The sequence below is a fragment of the Colletotrichum paranaense genome (assembly GCF_030867605.1).
Source record: "Colletotrichum paranaense strain IMI 384185 chromosome Unknown Scaffold_4.1, whole genome shotgun sequence".
NCBI classification, from domain to species: Eukaryota; Fungi; Ascomycota; class Sordariomycetes; order Glomerellales; family Glomerellaceae; genus Colletotrichum; species Colletotrichum paranaense.
Window position 1 is genome coordinate 1,234,644 of NW_026848962.1, and position 25,273 is coordinate 1,259,916.

General features: G+C 51.8%; 9 protein-coding genes across 9 annotated transcripts; 4 read left to right on the forward strand and 5 right to left on the reverse strand.

The window, feature by feature from the left end:
* Positions 1–244: 244 nt before the first annotated feature.
* CPAR01_05394 (uncharacterized protein) lies at positions 245–1,484 on the reverse strand (the record flags this gene model as incomplete). The annotated part of the gene is made up of 2 exons (XM_060489673.1): positions 245–889; positions 945–1,484. The coding sequence occupies 2 exons, from the start codon at positions 1,482–1,484 to the stop codon at positions 245–247; spliced, it is 1,185 nt and encodes a 394-aa protein (XP_060351139.1).
* Positions 1,485–2,137: 653 nt separating this feature from the next.
* CPAR01_05395 (uncharacterized protein) lies at positions 2,138–3,313 on the reverse strand (the record flags this gene model as incomplete). The annotated part of the gene is made up of 1 exon (XM_060489674.1): positions 2,138–3,313. The coding sequence occupies one exon, from the start codon at positions 3,311–3,313 to the stop codon at positions 2,138–2,140; it is 1,176 nt and encodes a 391-aa protein (XP_060351140.1).
* A 1,301-nt stretch (positions 3,314–4,614) lies between these two features.
* Positions 4,615–6,112, reverse strand: CPAR01_05396 (uncharacterized protein; the record flags this gene model as incomplete). Its single annotated transcript, XM_060489675.1, has 3 exons — positions 4,615–5,397; positions 5,466–5,848; positions 5,911–6,112. 3 exons carry the CDS (start codon positions 6,110–6,112, stop codon positions 4,615–4,617), a joined length of 1,368 nt encoding a protein of 455 aa, XP_060351141.1.
* A 1,769-nt stretch (positions 6,113–7,881) lies between these two features.
* Positions 7,882–9,273, reverse strand: CPAR01_05397 (endoglucanase; the record flags this gene model as incomplete). The annotated part of the gene is made up of 1 exon (XM_060489676.1): positions 7,882–9,273. One exon carries the CDS (start codon positions 9,271–9,273, stop codon positions 7,882–7,884), a length of 1,392 nt encoding a protein of 463 aa, XP_060351142.1.
* Positions 9,274–10,673: 1,400 nt separating this feature from the next.
* Positions 10,674–12,686, forward strand: CPAR01_05398 (uncharacterized protein; the record flags this gene model as incomplete). The annotated part of the gene is made up of 1 exon (XM_060489677.1): positions 10,674–12,686. The coding sequence occupies one exon, from the start codon at positions 10,674–10,676 to the stop codon at positions 12,684–12,686; it is 2,013 nt and encodes a 670-aa protein (XP_060351143.1).
* A 2,588-nt stretch (positions 12,687–15,274) lies between these two features.
* Positions 15,275–16,905, forward strand: CPAR01_05399 (allergen; the record flags this gene model as incomplete). Its single annotated transcript, XM_060489678.1, has 3 exons — positions 15,275–15,480; positions 15,538–16,681; positions 16,738–16,905. 3 exons carry the CDS (start codon positions 15,275–15,277, stop codon positions 16,903–16,905), a joined length of 1,518 nt encoding a protein of 505 aa, XP_060351144.1.
* A 114-nt stretch (positions 16,906–17,019) lies between these two features.
* CPAR01_05400 (uncharacterized protein) lies at positions 17,020–18,162 on the reverse strand (the record flags this gene model as incomplete). Its single annotated transcript, XM_060489679.1, has 2 exons — positions 17,020–17,471; positions 17,544–18,162. 2 exons carry the CDS (start codon positions 18,160–18,162, stop codon positions 17,020–17,022), a joined length of 1,071 nt encoding a protein of 356 aa, XP_060351145.1.
* Positions 18,163–20,351: 2,189 nt separating this feature from the next.
* On the forward strand, positions 20,352–22,024 carry CPAR01_05401 (alcohol dehydrogenase GroES-like domain-containing protein; the record flags this gene model as incomplete). The annotated part of the gene is made up of 2 exons (XM_060489680.1): positions 20,352–20,512; positions 20,623–22,024. The coding sequence occupies 2 exons, from the start codon at positions 20,352–20,354 to the stop codon at positions 22,022–22,024; spliced, it is 1,563 nt and encodes a 520-aa protein (XP_060351146.1).
* A 487-nt stretch (positions 22,025–22,511) lies between these two features.
* CPAR01_05402 (uncharacterized protein) lies at positions 22,512–23,513 on the forward strand (the record flags this gene model as incomplete). Its single annotated transcript, XM_060489681.1, has 1 exon — positions 22,512–23,513. One exon carries the CDS (start codon positions 22,512–22,514, stop codon positions 23,511–23,513), a length of 1,002 nt encoding a protein of 333 aa, XP_060351147.1.
* Positions 23,514–25,273: the final 1,760 nt, after the last annotated feature.

Sequence of the window (25,273 nt, forward strand, 5' to 3'; positions counted from 1 at the left end):
GGCGCCTTATTTTCATGGATACAAGTAAGATTTTTATTATTGACGTTTCTATGTCCTCAAGGCAACTCCAAGTCTATTGTTGGAAGGTCACGGACAGTAAACGTTGGCATCTAATATTATCGCCAGAACAAAACCAAAAGGGTCTACATAATAGGCGAATGAGACATCGGGAAGTCGGACGTGATGCGTTAGTGCAAATCTGTGCCTCAAACTCACTTCTTTCCCTGGTATCCCGCTGTGCGATTTAGAAGTCGTTCTCTTGGAAAGCCTTCACCAAAGCGGCCGGTCCAGTCTCATGCGACATCAGATTCCCAAGCTGTATGCCGTCTTCGATGTGAGCTTTGCCCCGCACCAAGAGGTCCTTCTCATATTCGCGAACCGCATCATCCAGCTTGTCGAGGCCATAGGTCTCAATGCTTTTAGCCAGTTCCATCGCATCCCACATAGCACAGTTGACACCTTCACCGTTGGGGAGTGCCAAGTGAGCTGCATCCCCAGCCAGGGCCAGACCTGGCACCGTCGCCCATTTCTGACTTTCAACAGGGAGGTGATACAACGGCCAACTGCGAAAGTGGTCGGCTCGTCGGATGTAGTCTTTCGGCTCCTCCGCCCAGTCGCTGTAGAAGTCGGATAGCAGTGACTTTCGCAAAGCATCAACGCTTGCTGAGTCGAGCTCTCTACCAACGTAGTGCTCGGGAGCTTGTATCCCGAAGTACACCCTGTACCATCCGTTTCCCTGCCGCTGTACGATCATTTGGCTTGCTCCCGCCAGTAAAGATGCAGTTCCATGCCCAAATTTGTCCAAGACTGACTTGAACAGCGGGTTTTCTTCCGTGATTTGGGCTTCCACGAATGTTCTGCCGGAGTACTCAGGCTTCGCTTGTGTAATCTAGATCATCGTCAGTTACCGAGCATCAATTGAGAGTGAGATCATTGTGCCATACCATCGAGCGAACCTTGCTCCAAGCACCGTCAGTGCCAACCACAAGCTTGAACCCTTCCGCAGTCGCACCGGAGGTGAACTCGAGGGCCGGTGAGCCAGCCTTATGCATTTTAACAGCTTTTAAGGTGCTTCCCCATCGGATCTTCTCTTGCGGTACGGAGTCCAGAAGGATTTGTCGCAACGCTTTGCGATCTATCTCTGGCCGTCCCGCCTCATCAACTCCGCCGTTGCTTTTGATGTCGAGATGTTGCTTTCCAAATTTGTCGTATACCGTGAATCTGTCGTCTTCCCATCTGGCTTCTTTGCGAAACGCATCCCACAGACCCGCCTTCCGAAGCGCCGCTTGACCAGTCGCCTCGTGGATATCCAACGAGCCACCTGCGTTGGCTGATGTAGCGCTCTCATCTCGTTCGTAGATTACGTAGTCGACCTTTTGACGCTCAAGTAGTCGGGCTAGTGTGAGGCCGCATGGTCCAGCACCAATGATGGCGATTGGGGCTGTCTTGGTTGACATTGAAGCTTTGAAAACTTTGCTTGCCATATTGCTCGATTGGAGCGTTGTGTGATTGGAGTGCAGTTCTTGGGCATTGAAGGCTGCTACACTCAATGATGTTGATTTCGTCTCTTGGTCCTTTTGTACTTGATTGTGCGATAGGAATGGCGAGTCTTTCACCACAAGGTACGGAAGCGGTACGCCAGCGGCACGGGTTTTAGTAGCTTATGTAGATGTACTAGGCTGGTTCCGGGGACACCCAATACCCGAATCGTGGTTTTCGCGGAGAGTACTAGACACCGTCTTTGTAGTCCGTGACGATTGTAGCGGCATATGGAAATAACCACAATTGAAGTGACCGTTGATGCCGGCGCGGTCAGGCCGCTGCCATGAATCACTAAAATATCGACTCACTCTCGAATGACCTCCACTAGTTGTCATGCACAGGTGCAAGTATGGTCTGGAAGCTGCAGACTAGTTGATAAGATAGAGTGAATTTTGAATAGCTCCTTCGAGATACTTGGTAAGGTCCTTCCCCTGGAATATTCATCTTACAATAGATACTAAACTTTTAATGCGATTGGAGAGTGTGTGCTCTCCACTTGCATATGCTCCCATCCTCGCGAGTATATAAAAACCGCAGCTTCTACAAACGCCAGATCTCCATGCGACTTTCCAATGCTGCTGTCAACTATGAGCGTTCAATTTTGCCACCCAGTCTTTTGACGTTGTTCTTTCATCCGTTGGACGCAATCTGAGCTCAAAGGTATTTCCATTTCGTTGATCGTTTTCTTCATGGCTTCCGAGATTCGCTCTGCTGGGTTGCATTCCGGGTGCTTCTCATAGCAAGTCGCGTATGACAACACCCTCTTAAGAGACTTGAGTAAGTCCATGATGCTCTCGTCGGCTCTGATTGTTACTTCCGTCGCTCTCGATCCTCGAACATAGATGAGGCCAGCCAATACACTTCCGAGCACGACATAGTCGCATTTTTTATTTCGAGTTACGGGAATTCCGGAAATGCCAGCGCAGAGCCATTTCCCATCTATCAATCTACCGATTACCCCATTGAGGTGTGAAGGTAGCTCTGCGGCGAGTTGACTGCGTAAGGTACGGATGGTTTCTGAGATATTCTTAGCATGGGGCTTGAGCGAACGCTGAACGTGAGGGCGGTTACCAGGTATGGTCGGCGAGCCCAGAGAGTCATAGAAATAGTCTTCTAGGTGTATCCCGTCCGGAGTGGCCATGTGACCTTGATCATCTATGATGCAGGTAAGACTGATCTTGATGATGGTCCTTGCAAACAGTCTCTCATCGCCCAATGCCCAAGCAATGCAAGACAGCATCGCCAGATCCCGGCCGTCTCTGGTGCTCTCAGAGGTCTTCATCATACCGTACCACTGCGCAATCCACGGTTGAAAGACATGTTCCATCTCATACAAGCTTGCCAGACAAAGAGTGTGGTAAATTTCCGTGAGGCTAGGATCCTTCGGTACGAGTGAGAATTTTGCATGGATGATGTTGAGCAGGATCATCAATCCGTCCGACTTGTCGTGCTGGCAAGCGTACAACGAGGGAGTCCATCCGCACCACTCCTCGTCGCCCGGCTGAGCTTTTGACGATGTCTCAATGAGTGTGCGCCTCCAGAATGGTGAGGCTCGTCGTAATGTGTTTGAACATACGCGAAATGATTTGGTGGTGCCGGTAGAAGAATCGGAGCCGACGTGCAGTAGTAGATCTCCCGTCGAGTCTATTTGAATCTCGCTTTCGTCTGTGAATGCGTCTTCTGGCGGTGTTTGAACCCATTCGCTGTCCATATCACTGTCATATGCGTCTACCGCAGTAGCTGATCGAAGAGCCAAGTTCTTGAACTCCATGCTTCACAGTTTTGTTCGATTGTGAGGAAGAGAGATGAATCCCGTTGAGAAGAGTAGAGAATGTTAGTGAACAATATTAGTACCTAGGCGAGACGCGCGGTGATGTCGTCCAAGCCCAGTGCAGCACCGCCCACCGGGCCAACCTCAGCACGGAGGTCACGGGGCATCTTGGGATGTCATGTCGCGTTACATGGTAGAGTTTTGTGGTTCCGTTAAACTCTGTTGAAGCGCAGACAATGGAGAGGCAGCTGAGGGGAAGGGAAACGCACGGAAGTGCCAGTTTTACGTAATGATACACGCTCAGCAACGAACAGACTGAGCTGATAGGTTAGCGATGCTTGGCATCTCGTACATGGAAACAACCAAAAGCAACCAAAAGCAAGGTTGACAGAGTCAATTTGGTCTCTCCTCCACGTTGATCAGAGCTGTTTCGCGGGGAAGAACCCGGGCTCTGGAGGTCAGGCGGGATGGTCCGTCTGGGCTTGGCCTTGTTCTGGATTGAGGCCAGAGCTTCTTCCGCACTTCATGTTGAGACTCATCGTGCGGAGAATGACGAAGTCTGGGCACATGACTAAGCTCTACTGATTCAGGGAACTTTCAGCCAAGAATTCGACTGAGGAGAAAATATCCTCGAAAAGAATTGAGAACTAGGCTTTGGTCACAGCTCATATGATTTGCGGGATTTGTAATTGGGGTTGCACATCTATGAACTATGAATTACCTGTTGGCTTTTGACCTTCTGAGCTACTAGATATATTTCCTGAAAGGCGATCTGGTCCTTAAAGGAATGAAGACTCAGAGTCACTATAAAATGAAAATGAGTATACTTCAAGTTCCTTCCGGGAGAGCCAATATTTGTGCCAAAGGCAAATTCACTCGACTTGGACCCTAACAGGTATGCTGACCAGTGACTTCTTTTTCTTCCAGTGTGTATTGTACAAAAGCTTCAACCTCGTCTACATGGTCAACTATAGGTTCCTCGGCGTAGACTGCTACTATCACAAATCTCAAGAGGTGCTGAAGTAGTCAGGCTCTCCTTTATGAAGTGAAGCAATGCTGTGGATTCTATAGATAAGTCGAATTGATCTTATGAGTCCGATGTGGAGATATCGAAAGAATGAGGAAGATGAGGGGGACTTCAGGATGTTAAGAGGGTCCACTTGAGGCTTGGACTTTGTTATTAGGCAATTCTGAACTAAGCTAATAAGTTACAGGTATATACAGAGTTTGAAGGCTAGTACACGATAAGAGAAAACCTGGTACCTGGGAAGGAGACTGACAAGACCTATTGCCACGACCATTTAAGAGATCGGGGTGGCAGCGATGTAGTTGCAATCCGCGTTATCAAAGGGGCTACCGCAGCCAGTCTTGGTATCCTTGTCGATGAACATTGCTGGCAGGTTGAAGTAGCACGTAGGGACCTTACCCCAAGCCAAGTTGCTCAAGTCAACCTTATTCTTGTCATCTCCACCGTTGAGCGCGCAGTCAATGATGGCGCGGTAGTACGGTTCACGGTTGCCGAGTCCGTACGAAGCCATCTTGTCGTAGATATCGGACTCAACCTCGGCCCAGTCGTTGTCAGGGCCCGGGTTGGGGTTGTTGCGCATGATGTAGAAGCAGTACTCCTCGCCATCCCGCAGCGCCATCCACTGCCGTCCTGTGGCATATCCGCAGGTCTCGCGAGACTTGACCTCATCGCGCTTGTCAGCCACGAGGTAGAGCTTGGCGGCGCTCATGACGTCGTTGGCGACCTTGGGCTTGATGTTGTTGCTGATGGACTGGAGGGCGACAGTGACGGCCTGCTCGTCGTCGTCGACGAGGAACCAGCCGCCATTGTAGAACTTTGTGATCTTGCTCTGGTAGGTATCCCACTTGGGGGCCGGGAGCGAGTCGTACTCCGCCTGGCTGGTGCCGCCGCCGGTGGCGATGCGGAGGGTATTCTCAAGGGCACCAGTGGCTTGCTTGAAAGCGTCAGCCAGGGCGGCCGAAATTGAGCCTTGATCGATATCATCGGCGCTGTTGGAGGCAGCCAGTCCAGAGAAGATGCCGCTGAGCATGCCGAAGCCACCAGCGATGGCAGTTCCCTGTCGCAACAATGCATTAGCAAGAGTCCTGAAAACGTCACAGGTTCCTCAGAGATTGGCAAACTTACAGCTCCAGGAACCAGACCACCGATAGCACCACCCATGGAAGCGGCGGCGGAAAGCCAGCCAAGGACGTCGCCAGGGTCGTCCTGGTTTCCTTGGAAGTCGGTCACCATCTGACCAATCTGCAGTCCGCTGATGAGAGTCTCCTTGGTGAGCTGGCGATTCAGCTCATTGAACTTGGCATGCATGCCCTTGACTGCTTGAAAGATCCAGTAGGAGTTCTTGCCGATAGGAGTCTTTCCGTATGCGTCGTATTGGGCATCGCAGGTCATGTCGTTCAACGGCTTGCACTCGTTTCCAAGAGCCGAACAGCCGGCAGCACCGGACTTGCCCGATGTGCCACCTGAGACTAAGTCTTCGAGGTTCTTCACCCAAGAGTTCTCGTGTTCTGCCCGTAAGACTTTCATTAGAATTGAAGTTCATGACAAGAAAGACCGTTGAACACTTTACCCCACTGAGACTTGATGAAGAGGTCAAGAGATGCTCCGGCGTAGGTATCTTCCCAGAGCTTGTCCGCGCCCTCGGGAGTTGTGAGATCCCATCCTTTGCACATGGCATCCTTGCTATCAAAGGCATCCCGCTTGACAGAGACACCAAGAGGCGAGGCATTGGAAGCAGCCACAAAGGCCAAAAGAGTGGCAGAAGTCTTCATGATTGGTGTTTGAACCGTGGCGTATCAGGATGATGAAAGAGGGAAAGCAAGAACTATTGTCCTGAGAAAGAGTGTGATGATTTGCTAGAAGCTTGAGGCGGTCTTGGTTTCTGGCAGTTGAGGATGAGGAGTAGCAACATCTTAATATAAACTGAAGAACGTTGACGTGAAAGGGACTTTGGTGGTGAGGTCACGATGGCTGCTGGAGTCTCGAACCAGGTAAGGCTGTTAGCCATAATCGCGATGCCTAGCAAATGGATTTCTGTCGAGATGAATTCTGGGGGCCGACGTCGATCGCACGTTGAAAGATCGAGCTTCTTTGGTACAGAATAGGATCTTTGGTAGGATCTTTGGTTCTGTGCCTAGCGAAAGATCCCCAACTTAGATTTTACCCGCCTAGAAAACCCATGTCAAAGTCTAAAATCAAGCCACGGCTACTTTATTGAGGCCGTTGGTAAGGGAGGGCACTGCCTTTGAGAGAGGCCATCAATGCAACCCGTAAGCACCAAGAGGCCCCATAAGCTAATTTCAAAGACGTGAAACATGTCAGCTTTGCTCCACCATCGTGGGGGCTATTCAAGGAACCCTTTAGCTGTGTTCTCAAGGCAGTCAAAACAAGGAACTTTGGGATGTTTGTATTGGGGTTCCTCATTGTTGCCTGCCACTGCCGAAATTTAATCGCAGGGCACAATAGGGTCTGATCGACAGGAACGCTCTCTTGGCGACGGGAGGCGGCAACTGGACAGGCGAGCTTTTATTCCCCGAGCTCCTTGCGGACCCCAGCACGACCTTTTTTAGTGCTGTTGTCTCCTGACGTCGTGCATGAGGAACGCTCCGCATTATTAGGCAGCTCAGAAGAGAGTACCCAACATTGATTACCGAGCCAGCCGTGTGAGCGAAATTGATAGGCTCGATGTCAAGGACGGTATTGATTCACTTTCTACGCCGTCTAGCCCCTAATAGCTCTGCGAAGGTGCGGCAGTATGGTAGCCGAAGTCAGTGCGACTTAGACGCGGGCGTCAGATGAGCTAGGGCCAGAATGATGGCTAGAAGGATCAAAGACGCGCGCCTAACCCTGTCACCACGAATCAAGGAATCGAGTAAGCATAAGGAATTGGGTTGCATGCGAGTTGCCCGCATCAAATCTTTGGGTCGACACTAAAGACGCGAAAGACTGAACCACACAGATCTATTCCAGTGAGCATCTCTTCACCCTCCCCCAGCTGACTCCTTTCGGGACTGGCCTACCCGGTTGAGGACTGTGATCCAGACGCCAGACAGACGCCCCTCAGATGACTGATAAAGTAAACGACACGCGCTTTTAGACATAAATCCCGCGCTTAGAGCACCTCTTTTGCGCTTTCAAATGGGACTTCAGTTGACAGTCGGATTGCCATCGACCAAGCCTCGTTTCCGGACCAGAACATCGGACTGGCCCCCCTTGCCCGAGCGGCCGCCGGGTCTGTGGAAAGTGGGGCCGATCACAAGTATCGGCGACAGTCTGGCCTGTAATGACAAGAAGGCATCCACATTGACCTGAGTAGAGGGCAACACACCTTATTGATGATTTCATTCCAGCAGTCAAGCATGACCTACATGAAGACGGATTGTATGCACCTTATGTTCCACAGCTAGTCAACACGTTAGGAGAGGGAAGTTCATAAGTGCTAGTAGAGCACACGTGAAATCAACTTCGCTTGCGATAAAATGAGCTAAAAACATGGCACTTGACACCACGATCCATTCCATGCACTATTCAAGACAACCTTCTAATACTCTCCACCAATAGGCGAGATGTCTAGACCTTCACCCTCTCCAGCGGCACACTTGAAGCCAGGGGCAATCGGCTGCGGCGCAGTCAACTCGCCGCCAGTGCAAGTAGCGAAGTGTGTTTCATCCTCCAAGCAGGTCAAGTAGCCTTCAGTGCAAGATTCAGGGTCAGAATCAGAGTCGTCGTCGGAGTCGGGATCAGGTGTGGGTGAATCAGGCGAGGATGTAGGGACGGCGGTGGGCTCAAATACGGGCGCACCGGGAGTGGCCAATGCTCCACAGTCGGTGGCGGTAATTGTGACCGTGATGAAAGAGATAATCGGAGTCGGAACGATGTGGGTTGGGACTGGGGTCTCGATGGGAGAAATCATAGAAGCTGTAGGAGCTGGTTGGATAGAAGATTCGGCCGGAGAAGTTGGTGTGATAGGGACAGTAGGCTCGACGAGAGCGGTAGTTTCGGCAGGTGTAGGAGCCGGCTCCTGTGTCGAAATGATGGAAGAGGCAATGGCGGAGGAGCCAGTTGCGACCGGTGGTGAAAGAGGTGAGCCGTCGACAATGCTAGAGGTCGGAACAGATGTAGCAATGCTACCGGCAGGCACATCGCCGCCAGCCGGAGCCTCAACAGGGGCTCCGGCATTAGGGTTACCGTCACAGGGCTGCTTGTAGAGATTGTCGCCCTCGGGTCGATCGAAGTAGAGGCCGCGGTTGGGAAAAGCGATGGGAACCTGGGCGTTGAGAGCCTCTCCGGTGGTGCAGCCGCCAGCGACTTCTCCAATGTTAGCCATGAAGAGCTCAGGAAACTCTTCACGCTTCGCCAGGGACATGCGACGATCAGCAATGGGTCCACGCTTCTTCTTCGTAGCACCACCAGCGCCACTAGTGACGGTGATGGGGGCACAGTTCATGTAGTACTCCGGCTGGCCGCCAACTCTGGCGAGCCAGATCCAGGCAAAGACGTAGTCGCCGGGTGCGATGCTGGAGGGGATCTTGAAGGGGTACTTATCTTCGTTGGGACCTTCGAGGTTACCCTTTCGGTTGCGGGCCGGGCAGCCGCCCTCGATAGAGTGGATGACCATCCACTTGGAATTCTTTGTCGGGTTGGCGTCGGCACTGAGGGCGAATTGGCAGCTGCCGCCTCCGTGGACAGCCTGGCCCTTGAAGGTGGCCTCGAAGGTCTCGCCAATGGCAATGACTGTAGGTGCTCCGTCGATGATGTAACTGGCACCAGAGGGGATCTTGCATGGGAAGTCATCACCTGTGCTAGAAATCGGGTTAGTAGGACCGTCAGCAACAAACTTGAAGGGCTTGGGATTCTCGAGGACAACGTGTCCAAACGTCGTCGATGCCAGCATCGAAGCGAGAAGAAAAAATTGGTTCATGTTGGAAAGCATTGTGGGCTTTCTTGTTCGAGGAAAATGATTGTGAGAGAAAAGATAATGTGCCGAGAAAAGAGTGGCTAGGAAGTTGGTTGAAGTCGTAGAAAGAAAAGAAAATCTCGAGGTGTCGAGGGAAACGTTTCGAGCTGGGGTGGATTGGCGAGTTGTGATTCAGGGAAGAATACCCTGGATATATGTATTCGCCACAATTAGTCCAGTGGCCCTCTGTCAAGTAACAATGTACTAGTATTCAAGGAATTCTAGACGTTGAACAGGCTCCGCCGTTTGTTGCACAACTGCTCAGATCCTTTTTTCTTCAGCTTTGTCCATTCCCGTTTGGAACTTCGGACTTGTGTGCACAGAACATCAGATCTGCCGTAAACGTCGCTATTCTGTGGGGAACAAAGGATGTGGCTTCGTCTAAGAGAAGTTGCTACGTTAACAGCTCTTTAGTCTCAGTTTCAGTCAGGTCAAGTGCATCGATCATGTGACAAAGGTCTGCAGAGTGGTAATCGAATTGCCTTCCAGTTCGGAAGCTCCCTTTTTCGAAGCAACAATAACCACTCAGATAAAGTTGGCAAAAACCCAAGTGCTTCCTGAACATAGCTGAAGCTATTCGCACGTTCTTAGAAGTCCGGTGCAACATGAGTTGACTTGGAGGATGAGCCGACTCAGACGGTTGATTTTCGACTTAGAAAAGCCCAGCGCCGTCGAGATATTCGAAGACGGGTACAGGTATTTGCCGAATCAACATCAGCGGAAACTTCATTGCGTCGTTCACTTTATCCGAAGGAAGCCGAATACGAACAGTCTTACACACTACTTGCTCTAACTTTTGCACCTGGGAGGTAAGCTCGTCCCTCAGTATCGAAAAGGGACGGGTGACTCGTAGAGACTATCTCACATGATGCCCGAGTATGACCACAACTATCAGATAGAAAACGCAAATTCACACATTTGAAGCGATGCTCGAGATGCAAATATTTGATAAGATGCACCCATACTCCTGCAGAGTATCCTAACGAACATGTCAGCAGCAAGATAACATATAACACGTTGATCTAGTTGTCTGTCATGTTCGCCGGCGACCGTTCTCAGCTGCCAAGACTGCGAGACCAACATACGCGACAAGGCAGCCATGTAGCCTTTCCTCATGGGCATGCAGGCAGCCGGGGTGCGTTACAGCCTGTCTTAGATTGCGGACCAGCGATGCTTCCAACATTGCGGCACAGCGTCGCTTCGAACAGCCGAGGAATGATCCGCCCACCAAACAGTCCTTTCTTCCCAAGTCAGCTCTTGCCCAACGTTGTTCCCCCTTTCAACGAGTTTTATTCGAAAGGCTTCTCCTCCGTCAAGTTGGGGCGCACTGAACTTGGAACGCGAATAGGTGTAACATCCGAACAAAGCCGCGCATCATGCCTGATATCTTACACGACTCTAACTTCACCGAAGGAGCCAATTTCGACAGTGGCGCCACGAATGCCGCATCTCCCGCATCGGATGACCCGAATAACGACCCGGCGGAGAGCCTTATTAGCGAAGGCAGCCGCGACAAGAAGGCCGCATCCGCTCCCACAGAGACACATAGCATTAGGAAGAGAGACTCCGCTGGCGCAATCCAGCAGTTTCTTCTCGATGTTCTTCTAATAATCCCGTCCCTATGCTTCATCATTTACGGCATGATGGCTCTCAAACACAACAACTGGCCGATCGACGCGGGAATGGTTCCAACCTTACGTATGGCCGCGACGTACAGCCCGACTGTCTTCCCCATCGTTTTTGCCGCTGTTGCCGCCAATCTGCTCAAGTCTGCGGCCGGTTGGAAGATGGAACGTGGCGTCTCGATTCTCAGTCTAGAGTACCTCCTCAGCTGCCGCACAGTCTCCAGTGCGGTTACAACGCCGCTTTCTCTACGACGTGTGAACATCCTGTCACCACTCCTCATAGCACTCTGGGCTATGTCTCCTCTCGGAGGACAAGCAGCTCTACGTATCATCGATGTGGTACCGTCTCAAGCATCAGAATCGTACCCGTTTGAGAACCTTGAGTTCATGTCCGTGTTTCCACACTCAGGAGCCCAGAGTTCGGCTGGTTTCAGCACAATGCCCTCCATTCAAGGAGCCTTTATCTCGGCCTTGTCTTTCCCCGAGGACATCAAAACAAGACCTCGAGATGCCTTCGGCAACGTCAAGATCCCCATGCTCGAATATTATCCGCCAACAGCGGCAGCCGATGCCTACGGCTGGTACGATGTCGGCCTCGACGGTGCCGATACGACTTGGTCAGCGATTATGGGAATTCCCATTGCGACTCAAGGTGGCTTCTCCCAGGGACATAACTACTCTTTCACCTTTGAGACGGCCTATATGAATGCAGACTGTTCAGTCCAGCGTGGAGCATCAATGTCCCTTGTAGGCTGGTTCGCATACAAGAACAAAACACTTGGGCGAGAAGCAGCCTACACTACCGGCAGGACTTTACTCATTAAATCCGACGGATTCCACGGCCTCTTTAGCAAGGAACCCAGAAAGTTAATATTCACGTCCTACTATCCCCAAGACAGCATAACGACTAATGCTACATGTACACTTACAACGACGCATGCTAAAGTCGACGTGGCTTGTACTGGAGATCTCTGTGGCGCCCGTCGTGTTAGACGGATTGAGAAGCCAGACAATATGACAGTTACGACAGTATTGGATGGTGCCATTGCGGAAGGATCCCAGAAAATGGCACCGGCAGGAGTTTTTGACTTATTCATGACAACGTTCATGCGAGTCACCTTGACAACATGGGAGGCGGAAAATGGCGCATGGTACAAACCATACCCTTCACCTTTGGAAACCTACTTCACCCACCCGGCCGCCCCTTTTTCCGCACCGGGCATCGGCTCTTACAATGGAACTGATATTTACGAGGTAGGAGATGCAGTATTTTCACAGCGATTCTCCCAGCTGCTCAACACCTTCTGGCTTGCCTCCGTGGCGTCACGCAACATCACCGGCGACTTCAACTTCCAGGTACATACCCTCAACCGGGAAATCGAAAACACGATTGTTCAAAATACCACGGGTATGAGAACACCGGATGAGTTAGTAGTGCGTGTCAGCGGACTCTGGATTTCAATTCTATTCATCGCATCGACAATTATGCTGGCTTCGGGTGTTGCAGCTAGCATCTTCAGTTGTCTCAGACGAGGACCTGACGTACTGGATCGAGCCACGTACTTCTTGAGAGATAGCCCGCACGTGAACATAGCCCAACAGAGCTCACTGGAGGATGGTACCAGTCAGGTCAAAAGGATCAAAGGAGTGCGAGTTTGCATCGGCGATGTCAGACCTTCGGAGGAAACTGGGTATGTCGCATTTGGCACGGTTGGAGAAGCCATGCCCTTGAGGTGGCAGGAAAAGGAAAGGCGTTACGCTTGAGCTTTAGGCGGGGAGCATGAGCTGTTTTGGAATGCTGTGGGATATCAGATGTCTTTCAAATCCAAGGACAACGAACACAGTCACACTGTGTGATTGATCTGTTCCGTTCGTGGTCGTTTGTCTTAATCTGTCGACCGTTTCTGTTCCTAATTCTGGTCCCAGTAAAGCGTCACCCTTAAAACACTCCCCAAGCTCATACACCTTGGAGGCCTTGACGTCTATTCCCTAGTTTAGTAGTCCCGTCTTGTCATCAAGGGAAACTTTTCGAGGATCACGATGGACATCTTTAGGATGGTCGTAAAAGGACATAGTATAGGTATTCATTATGAGCACAGCGCTCAAACAATGGACGACCTATGGCAAAAGGGCAATTTACTGTTCGGTGTCCCCCGATTGATATGGCCAGGATATAGTCCTTGACAGCTTCAGTCGGCAGTTTTGAGGAGAGGGTTTACGAGAGAGTACTCGACTAGCCAGTCTAGCCATCGAATAAGATTCCACGAGCCCGATGGAATAATTGAATCTCGCCATGCTAGGGCCACGTGCAATCCAGCCACCACTAGGCCGCTCGGATGCTCCGTGTTAGCTGCATCCCATAAGTTGACATCAAAACGGCTTAACGCATGTAGGTGCTTGCGCGTGATGCACATCGTGCCCTCTCATCCTTGGTGCCCAAAGACGATTACACTTATTAGAACCTCGTTTCTAGATCTCCAATTTGCTCTGCACTAGCCTCGAGTTTGGCGTTCCTCCCTGTCGTGGACCAACTCAGAACCCCCACCCCCTCGTCGGAGAGATGGATCCGTCGTCGTTACACCAAGCCTTATTCGGACTTCCGGGCTAAATTGTGATCGAGATCTCGTACTTTTGAATAATGAAGGCTGCTTCCAGGTAAAAGCGTGTGAATAAGAGTAGTTGCGGCCTTCTTGCAGCATACAAGGTATCGAGATCTTCTAGATTTCGGCGTCACCTCGGAACTGTGAGCACAAGCTATCAAGAACAGGTCAACGCAGCATGACAATGAACACACAAATACACATATCCTCCTGAGAATTTTCAATGAACGTGAATGTTACTTCAGCCGCCTCGGAAAACAAAAATGAAACCTTTCTTTCGACTAGATAAGTACTGTAACTGCTTAACCTGGAGTGGGTATTATCTCAGAGCGGCCGTCGATCCAACCTCACCATCAGCCACCGGGCCAGCCACAGTTGCAGCACGAGTTTGTGCGCTACATATACGTAGACACCGGCTAGCAACTCTCGAACTTGCCGGCTCAAAAGTAGGGAGATGCAATGATTTCGTCATTTGGGGATCCAATTTCAGAGCCTCCCAGAATGGACTCGTTCTAAGACACTAAGGCTTTCATTCACATGGGTGGAGACTGTTGCGGTCACAGAGACGCAACATAGGTACTTCTCACAACAGCTTCTACAGCAATGTAGCTATTCATTCTTGGGAGACATGATTGGTACGGATCATAGTTTCCAGAGCTTGTGTAGACTATTCAACCCAATGCGTTGTAGTAGTAGATGCCAGTGGTCTGCAAAGAGACACGGGAGGCAAACGCATCGCTGATCTACCCCCGATGCTGCCGAGGGAAATGCTGATGACCAAAGTTTGCTTGCCTTCAACTTGACTTCCAACGGATCCTGCTCCGCTTCTCACTCCTTGCCTAATAGGTATGCAATGCGAATGCTCATCATTGCAATTCTCGGAGAATTCCCTTACCGCAAAAGCCAATTTGGGAACCTTGACACGCGCAAATGGCCAAAATATTGACAGGTCAACTGCTCTAAGCTTTGTTGACTCTCGATTATTCGCTGTACCCCGCGATCGTTGTGAGGAATTCCCACAGTACTATCCATTTCCGACGACGCGGGCCATAGCCGCATCCATAATGACGCCGTGCATCTGGAGCTACCCAAGCCTAGCGCAAGACTAGTCAAGACACACCTGTCTGCGCCACCACGCCGGGATTCCTGAGAACTGAGATCAAGCCTTCTTCCGTCGAACGGGGCCCAACGGATCGCACTAATGAGGCTTAACTCACAAGACTCATTCCTCCGATAACATTGGATGTTATCCACCGCTAGGCGCCATGCCAAGATTGTCCAGCTCAGTCGTTCCTCACCCTCGTCAGTGGCAGAATAGTAGCTCCGAATTTCAGCTTCCCCAGATGGTCCGATTCAACGTTTAGCTCTTCGGCACAAACCTTGAGGCGTTTGGTTTCGATGAGTCCAGGCTCATCATGATCTCTGAATGACGTGTTGCATCGGATTCCCTAGCTTTGGCCGCTTTGGACGGGAATTCCAGTCGCCGATGGAGAATGAATTCGAGATTCAGCGAATCTCTACGCGGCGTTAGTACTAGGACAGCTGAAGTTCAATGTCCTATGACGTTTTTGTTCCTTTGGTGAGGGACTGTGCGATTTTCAGATGCTTCTTCGATGCCTGAAGGTTAGTGAATATTGGTCAACTTGATGCCTATATATACTGCAACTTGATCATCCCTAAAACCCTCTTGCGATACAATTCAATCACAACAACTCAACCAATAATCACCTAACATAAATAACAACCGCAATCATGGACAGAGCCAAGCAAGCCGTTTCTAGCTTCATCTCCAAGGACGGTCACCACAAGACCAGTGTCGATGAAGATGTCAACAGAGCTGTTACCGAGGAGCAAATCCGTCCCCATCGCCACGAGGAAGTTACCACAGCTGTCGACAAGGAGGTTCACCAAGATCACCACCATACTACCATTCAGCCTGTTAAGCACCAGGAGACCCTGTAAGCAATTCTATCTACATTGTGTAAAGCCTTCCAACTGATTGTCTCAATTCCCAGCCCCGAGAAGCACCACCACAACATCGTTCCGGTTGCACACAAGACTTTCGACCACGGAAACGAGAGAGAAACCAAGGACACTCTCGACCGGGAACACGCAAAGTTCAAGGACACTTCTACTACTCACGAGACCACTCACACTTCGACCACTGCCCCCGCGGTCACTGGTGAGAGAGTGCACCACCATATTCATGAGCACATTCAGCCTGTTATTCAGAAGGATACTATCCAGCCTCATATTGTTCACACCACTATTCCCATTCACGAGACACACCACGCCAAGCCTATCCACCACGAGGCTACCACTCTCCCTGTAAAGACTCTCGAAGAGTTCACCAGGGAGAAGGGAAGTCTCATGGACGGCCCTCGTCACCACCGCTACGACGAGTTTGAGGGTTGCCCTGACAAGTACCACAAGGATCTTGGTAACACTCACCAGTCAGGAATTGGCCATAGCCATGACCACAGCCACGGGGCCGGTAAGGCAGCCGTCGGCACTGCTGCCGCTGGCGGTGCTGCAGTTGCCGCTCACAAGCACCACGAGCACAAGAACGAGCACGAGCGTGGTCTTGACAGCCATCACCACTCTGGCCCCGGCAAGGGCACCACTGCTGCTGGCACCGCTGCCGCAGGAGGAGCTGCATTGGCTGCCCACAAGCACCACAACAATGAGACTGCCACCCACGGCGTGAACGACCGCGGTCTCGGCCACACCGGTCTCGAGAGTCAACGTGTCAACCAGCACAACACTCACTCCGGATCCGGGGCTGCTACCGCTGCTGCCGGCGCTGCCGCCGCCGGTGCTGCCACCCATCACGGCCACAACAACACCACCGGCACTCACAACCCCCTCGGCTCCCACAGCACCACTGGTACGCACGGCACCGACAGCCTTGCTGCTGCTCAGGCTGCTAACACTCGTGCCAACAACACAACCGGAACTGGCAACCTGTCCCACAACCAGACTACTGGCCGCGATAACATCGCCCACAACCAAACTGTAGGTGACAAGTCCATCAGCACTGCCCAAGGTATTATGCACGGAACTCACCCTACCGGCACCCAGACTTCTGGTAGCAACTACACCACCTCTGGCAGCCCTACCACTGTAACTCACGGTAGCTCAGGCCTGAACAAATCTGAGGTAAGTCTAGCGTCAAGTTATATTATCTTCTCACAGCATTCTAACCATATTTTAAGCCTCGCTTCGGCTCAACTGGCACTAGCACCAGCCAAAGCGGTGCTGGCAAAGCCTCAACTACTGACCACGCCACGCATGACACCACTGGAAAGAAGATTTCGCTTGTTGATAAGCTGAACCCCTTCAAGGATGCTGATGGTGACGGTCACAAGGGCATTATGAGTTAAATGCATAAGGATATCCTGAGCGTTTCTTTAGTTATTCATATGCATTAATAGGATTGATCATAATAATACAATGGTTGCTTGCATCTTAAAATACCTGCCCAGTGCATCCAACAATTATGAAATTTCTTCTGGTGTTCTTGCCCTTTCTGGCCCCAATCCGAGTTCTTCACGCCTGTGTTCCATCTTTTGAATACTGCTCTTCGTTAGCTTAACAATACGCCCCTTGGTAATCTTCTTCAACATGAATTGAATCTTCGGGCCTGGGTTGCATCGGGTAGTATGCCCTTCATGGAAGCATATCTTGTTAGCGATGCCCCGGATGCGATCCACATAGCTCGCCACAGCTTCCATCCGATCACACTTCACTTCCAACCCAACACCACCACTTGCGTCGCCCATGCCTCTCATCAAGCTGCCTAGGATAATGAAGTTGCAATGCTTCCTGTCCTCACAGGTGGCCCTCTTATCAACACAGCACCTGTCGTTGAACATGAGTTCTCTGATGACGGAGTTAATTTGGAGTGGTAGGGTGTTGATGATGTCTTCTCGCTGTCTGTGGAGAATCTCTACAGACTCCTGTTAGCAATGCCCTCAAGCACGGCAGCAGATCCAAGGGGTAAAGCAGGCATGGATGTTACCAAGCAGACCGGGTGGGCCGAGAGGACCAACGTCATCCAACAACACCTTCTGGCTGACCATGCGTTCGTCTTCGCTGAGCGAGGAATACATGATCAATTCCTTGACCATCTGCCTATGCAGCTCAACCTGCCCCAACTCCCACGCCACATAGGACAATGCTGCCCTCTCTCGGCCTTCAAAGCGATTCGTGCCCTTTTGGCAATTCTCCGCCACATGCAACCAAGAAACAGCCCAAGGTTTCAGAGCCGGAATCATGTCGTACTTGTTCGCCATCTGAAAAATCTCATAAAGCTCAAACAGGTCAGGTGTATTCGGGACCAAGGGGAAGTTCGCGTGGATGATATTGAGGATTATTTCCAAAGCTTCGGGGTCGTCTTCAGGGAGGTTCACCACCCATGGCCCAAACGCCGGTTTAGATTCTTTGAATGGACCAAAGAGCATCTTCTTCCAGACCTGCGATGAACGTCGCAAGGCGCTGGCGCAGACGTGGAATAGCCTTTCGGGCTTGTCTGTCTGCTGCCCCGCCCGCAAGGTGAGGTCGCCATCGGGGTCGATTTGGACTTCTATGACACTGGAGAGTCCGCCGTTGGTGTCATCCGCAGCCTGTAAGTCGTCCATGGAGATTCGGAGAATATGATGCGATCTCAAATGTCATGAGGCTGAAAGTTGCCCGTACATCAATTTTTACGTCATACTTGAAAGATGGAAGTTGTGACAAGTTCTCACTGAGCCTTAGGCATTATGTCAGGAAAGTTGGCAAAGTTGGAAACTTAAGAAACAAAATATCTTCAAGGGTCCAGGGACCATCCGTGCTTTCAGGGTCGCATCGAGTGGTTACGTAAGCGGGGATTTTCGTGGAATAGCTTCATTTGGCAACCACGAAACTCTCGCAGGGTGTCTGAAGTGATTGATTGAATGTCTCCCTTAATCGGAAGGCTTTTTAAAAGTAGAAAAAGTCATAATCTTAGCGCTTGATGTCTTCCTCGCCAGTTGTGTTTTGAATAGTCCGAAGTATCTTGGCAGAATTGGTGGAATACAGCGATTTCTTATTATCACCATGATTTTGCCGCGAAAACTTCATCAAATTCAAAAACTGAGAAACGAAATGGGATATTTGAGTTTTCGGGGCCGAAAATCGTGAAGTCAACATCGATCGGTCTTTTTCAACTTGCCTACCTGGAATTCTCAAATCGTCTATACTTTATTTGGGATAAACACAGGTTATTAAATCTGAGGAACTTGGTCACACAACATAGTAAAAGTACTTCTATTGTCTTTTCAGGTAGGACAAGTAGTCGATCTAAGCTTATTCCTAATCTGCGTTCCACCAATTACTATGGTAATTAAACATTGCATGACCCATTTCAAAACAGTTCAACTGATAAAAACCCAAGACGCCTCAGAAACAGCACTTTGCAATTTTGAGATAGCCATGCAATAATTACCCGGATATTACAACATGGATCTCTTACAATTCCAGTTTGCTCTGCCGGTGAAATTGGCACGTAATCGTACTCTACTGAATGTCCCAAGTCAACTACAAGACTCATAGACTAGAGAGAAGGAAGCAGGAGTGAAGCTTGCACGACATCAACTAACAAGCACCCCTTAACAAGATCCATTAGAAATTTCATCAACCACGATACAGCAAACCTGGCTTCAATAGAGGGCTCTTGCACTCTCAAATAACCATTCAACTCCCAGTCACGTCAACGCAGCATTTCTGCTCCAGCACGCAATCTCACCAAACCCGCAGCATCCCCAAGTCACGAGCATTCGCATTACTCAGCAGCCTATATCGGACAGCCGTGCTCAAAGGCACTATCTATCAATACGTCGGATTGCCAACAATCCTGCGACATGTCGTGACCGGGGGCGGGGCAGTAGTGGAGAGCGCGTGTAGGAGGGGCCGGTCTGTCGTTGGTCCAGCTTCGGCTTCATCGCCATATCGGACCGGGCGGTACCCGCAACTGCGCTTCGACGTATGGACGGATGTAGACGACTCGGTAGTGTCATCGGTACTAACCTCAAGCATGATGCAAGTGTGGAAGGTCCTGCCGCCAGGTGGAATGTCTCCCGCACGCAGGAAGTTTTGAGAAACTGTTGCCAATACTCTGACAACCCAACAAGAGATATCCACGCCTGCTGCTAAAAACGATGTTAATTAACCGTCCATCAATGAGAGTTTGAGCGCCGTAGCCCCGAGTAAACCCATACCACTATCGGGAAACCTTGGTCCTTGTCGGGTTGCTCTTTGATTTGGAGGGGGTTTCGCGGGGGTGTTGATTGAATGGTCAATGGCGATGCAGCCATCTTGGGGAAGAATCACGCAATGCGGGACTACGAGAGCACGTAATACCCCCCCAGCGCACCCAAAGGAACGACAATTCCGATCGACAACAAGAAGCGACTCCGAACACCGGGAGGGGGTGTAAAATCAAAATGGCTCTTATCTTTTGCTAGAGAAAATGACGAGAGAGGAAATGCAAAGAAAAAAAAGTTTAACAATTCTATTGTGAGATTTGGAGTATCCCTCTCCAAGTCCCTTCTTCCCCCTTTTCTCTCTATCCAAGGGTCTTGCATTCCGAGTTTCTGACTTTTACGACTTTCCTATTCTGCGTCATCTTTTGAGATAGGAACTGTTGCCCAAGACGAGACAGTGTGCAGCAAAACTACGAGACACACACGACGCCCGCAGACAGTCACTTTCCCATCCCATACCTACCAGAAGGGAACAACTCACCCTGAACGATCGTTAGACTCTGGCCAATGATAACGGCGAGACCCTGAAAGAACATCAGATCACCATGGCAGAAATCCCAGCGACGCAGACCGTGCTTATCCTCCACGCGGCGAAGCAGCCGTACGAGACGGCGGAAGGCTACCAGGTTCCCGAGATCCAAAATGAGCAAGAGGTGCTGGTGAAGACGGAGCACATCGGTCTCAACCCAATCGACTGGAAAGCACCGTATGTCTTAACCCCCTCTCCGATACTCTTCTCATCCAGCGTCTCTCAAGCAGGCCTTTCCGTAGAGAAAGAGAGAGTAACCAAAACTGACAAACTGCTCCAAACATTAGCGACTTCAACTTCGCAATCCCAACCCTCCCCTACATCTCAGGCCGCGAACTCGTAGGCCGCGTCGTCCGCCGCCCGCAACCATCATCGACAACAGCAGCAACAACCTCCCAAAAGCAAAGTCAAAGCCGCCTCCGTGAAGGCGACCAGGTCCTCGTCATCTCCACAGACTACCGTGACCTCCGCAAGGCAGCCTACCAGGAATACGTTGTCACCTCAGACTTCAACGCCGCCCGCATTCCGCCCAACGTCTCCCCGCGCGCCGGCGCGACCCTCGGCGTCGCCTTCGTCGCTGCCGCGCTCTCCCTGGCCGTCTGCATGGGCGTAGACTTTTCCCACGTCCTCGACGGGCCGGATCTGTTGACGATCCTGCGCTCCGTTCCGCCGGAAAGTCTGCCGCAGGATATCAGGGCAGAGTGTCTTTCAGGCATCGGCAACCATGAAAGGGCCACGGCGGGCGACTGGGTCGTCATCTGGGGCGGGTCGTCGACCTCTGCGAACTTGGCTGTGCAGCTTGCGCGGCTTGCGGGGTTGAAGGTCGTTACTGTGGTAGATAAGCTGCGTCACGGCCTCCGACTGTCGAACCATACTGTCCTCCGCCCCGATTTACTCGTCGACAGCCACGACCCTGCGCGCGCCATTGACATCATCCGCGCCAACGTCGGAAAAGACCTGCGCTTCGCGCTGGATACCAGCGGTCGGGAGTCCGCCGGCTGGTTGCTCCGCGCGTTGACACCGTCGCAGGATGCCAACGCGCCGCCTAGCCCGCCGGATACGCCTCGCAACTCGGCGCCAACTGTCAAGCATCTCATCGGGCTAACTGGTCTGCCCAAGGAGCAGGCACCAGAGGCAGTCGCATACCACACCGTCCCCATCAAGGTCTTCCACGAGGTCCCTGCCGTTGGAGAAGCCCTCGTGACCTGGTTGGAACGCTTGCTCGAGAGCGGCCTCGTTAGCCCGCCCGAGGTCCTCGGAGTAGAAGAGGGATTCGAGGGCATCAACCGTGGCCTCGACCGAATGAGAAAGGGCGAGATTCGCGGTGGGAGAATGGTCGTCAGTCTTGCGCCAGAGGGGGCCGCGGCCGCACAGGAAGATGCCACGAGAGAAGCGAGCGTGCCGCCCGCGCTGGTTGATTCGCCCATGGCAGACGGCGTCGCGGAAGAAGAGCCTCAACCCTCGGAAACGTCGCAGGCGTCGAGCCCAGAGTTCACCGCCCAGAAGCTTGCCGACACTGGCCTGCGGAGGGGAAGCGCGACATTATGGCAGGCTGGGCCAGCGGGCGATGCGGTTCCTAGAAGCTTTCCTGACGAGCAGACTGATGACAGGTCGAATGCGGCGCCGAGAAGAAACTCTCTGTGGCAGCCCAAGTCAGCGGAAATTGCGGTCGAAAATGGTTCGTCATGACGAGCGTTGATGGAATAGCATCCGAGTTGATTGAATGATGATACAAACGATGGGGTTTACATAGTGGGAGTCTGATCAAGCCAAAATGCTGGATAATTCACCTATCGAGGCAGTCAACAGGCGAAGTAGAATTGGTTAAAAATAGAGATTGCACATGATCATTGCTAATGGGAAGATTCTAAGAGAATAATGTGATTTTCGAAGCCCGACCTTCGGTGAAGCAGACTGATGTGACCCCGGATTGGGCGCTACGGGGAAAAGCGGGGGCTACCCGGGGTCAGCCACTCCTCACCGAGCTTGACCTGGTGCCTGGACCCCGTGCGTGTCTGCTTGCGTCTCCCCTCATTCCTCTCAACATCCGTCTTTGTAGCCAGTGTGTTTCCGTCAATTAAGCTCATCAGATAAGAGTCTCCCGGCCGCTTGTTGCGTTACCGGACCTCAGCCAGATCTGCAAAACCTACGTGCCTTTTTCCCTTGCTTTACGCAAATGTCTTCTTCTCAGGTTCAGCGCCAGCGGTTGCCGCTGGAACTCATCTTGAACATCATCGAGAGTCTTCTCCCACCGAATGAATCGTCAATCTTGCCTGCGTCCCATAGTGCAACGAAAGCCCTGATATCATTCAGTCGCGTCTCCCGCTCAACATATGACTTCAGTACCCGGCTGCTCCGCAAGCGATGCATGCACATCGACTCGACAAGCCGCCTGAGCTTGCTTCTGCTGAGTCTCTTCTCACCGTCGCCTAGAAGTCTCCCGCCGACCCTATCACTTAAATGCATCACTTCCCTCTACCTCAGTCCCTTTGGAAAGTCGCTAGATGATAAACCGACGGCCATGTGGGTGCGCGAGCTCTTTTGCGAGGTTTGCGACACCCTCAAGCGCCTTATCGTCGACATGCCGTTCGGGACCTTGTCTGGATACGATGACCACCTCGATGTCAGGCCGACTCTGACGGACGGGTTCCAGCGGCTATCCAAGCTCGAGGAGCTCATCTGTTTACGAGACTATCCGGCTCTGACTTTCATGCAACAGACCTTCACCGTCAACTGCTGGAGCTTGTGGCCCAACCTGAGGCGCGTCGTGTTATTCAATGCACCCATGTCGAGCCACTGGCTCTGGTATGACATAGCAAACACAGCCCAGCTCGAACAAGTCGTTCTCGCGCGACCACTAGTTCCGCCACGGATCAATGTCAAAGACGACTACTACCATATGCTGAACAGCTATGACCACTTGACGCCCCGGAAGATCAAGATTGTGCTTGCCGATGTGGAAAGCGACCTGCCGGAAATAGAGACGACAAGATGGGACGAGTACGACCCCGAGGGAATGCTAGCCATCGAGAAATACGACATCCCAACGTCTTTCTATGGAGATGAGAATGCGACTGACTTGTGCTGCGACTGGGTCAAGATGGCAGCCCTGAACGGGTCAATTTGGGACTGGAAGAGTCACCCAGTGGACAGTCCGCCAGTAAATGCGGTGCAGTAGCAGCTCGATGCGGTGATCGCGAGTGCGAAATGTTCATGATTCTCTTTTCGCTTTTCCCCGATTATAGGACGAATATCTCGGGGATACCCTGAGTAGCCACCACTTCTGATCTCAGTGCCATTTTGCCTTGAGGTGCTGCCCGACAGCTTGCTGCAAGCTAGATCCAAGCTGCACTGTCCCGCATGTATTGGGAGGGCAGAGCCTGGGGAACCGGGGTCGGAGTCTGGGGTGAGCAAAATCAATTTCCCTAGAAATTAGGTCATTGGTCTAGGCGGGTTGTCTTGGAGTGTACAATAAGGTTGTCGTTTTCTCAACATGGCGTTGCTCTTCTGTAGCTGTGATAGAATAGATACCGCGTTAGATAACCTGAAGAATAGTATATGCTCGCTTTCGGGCGGCACATTGGAGACTTGCTGCGCCGCGGGATTACGCAAAGCAAATGTTGGATGCCACCGACGAATAGGCGTGCGTTCGATGTCCATGGGTGCGTTCGGCTCTTCGCGTCAGCTCTTGTACGTGTTGGTGCTCAACGGCCGGTGGCTGATGATCCTTCGCCTTCGCCTTCGATTCTTGCGGAGTAGACGAGCCGTTGGATGCTGTCTCCCGCTTTTGCTTGTAGCGCTTTAGCAATACCTACCGTCGAATGCCCCTAATTCCCGAGGAAAGGAGTCGGCGGTGTAAGCTGTCCACGAGGGCATTTGATGCGGGGTCCCAAGACAGGTGCTGCCGGTAATCTCAGACATTGGAGAGGACTGAGGGGTAGCGGCAGGTCTCTGACTAGAGTCGGGTTTCTGTCCGCAGCTTCTGACAAGCAATGTCGGGTGCTGGGACCGAGTGCTCCCACTGCTGTATGAATACCTCTGCGTCATAGTGTCAGGATGCTGGGGAACCGTCTGATGGTTCGGACAGATCGGGGATTTCTTCTCTCGATGTGCAGTATGGTTTGGTATCCGGAGTACAGACGGCGGACGAATAAGAGAAGGATCGGAGCGATGGTGGTCAGCGGGCGCGGAAGAGCGGTCCTTTTGGTGAGGAAACTGGAAAGTCGAGTGACGTTGCATTGGAGAGTTTTGCTTCTCCAACCCCCCACGTCGCAGCGACTAAGCTACTGGGAAAGATGGTGGCCTCGGTCTCCAATCAAGTAGCTTTGAGGAGTGCTGATCACATCTTGAATGTGGTTGCCTTGCAGGAACGTATACGATAGAGACGCGAGTCTCTCAGTCTGCGGTTGGGCCAGCGGAACAAGGTAAGGTGCGGCGAGATCAGGGCGGGCAGGGCTTGATGACTAGAGCCATGGCGGCGGGCTTCCAGAAGATGTTGTGGAACATGCAGGTCGGCGTACCGGAGGCGGCAAGACGCGGGGCACACCGATAACGTACCAACGCTGCTGTACCCATCTGTTGGTTGGGAAAGTTGAGTACCAATATTCAACATTGACGGACTAAGTAAGGTAATCGAAGAATAGGCGTTATGACTGCTGACTATGCGGCGGGCGAGTCACATCGGGCGATGACTGACAGGAGGAATAGGAGGGGAATCTAGGTCAGACCTGTCCCAATGCCTCCAAGGCAATGCACCACTCGAAATGGAAGCTCGGGGTTGACTTGCGTACTCAGGCCTGGCAGACAGGGGAGTGATGGAAGTGACATGGCGGGGCCCTGAATCCTCACCACAGTCCGTGTCGGAACAACGGCGGCCGAGTGAGCCGAGCGGGTGGTGCCGGGGCAAAAAAAAAAAAAAAAAAAAGCAGTGGCACTTGC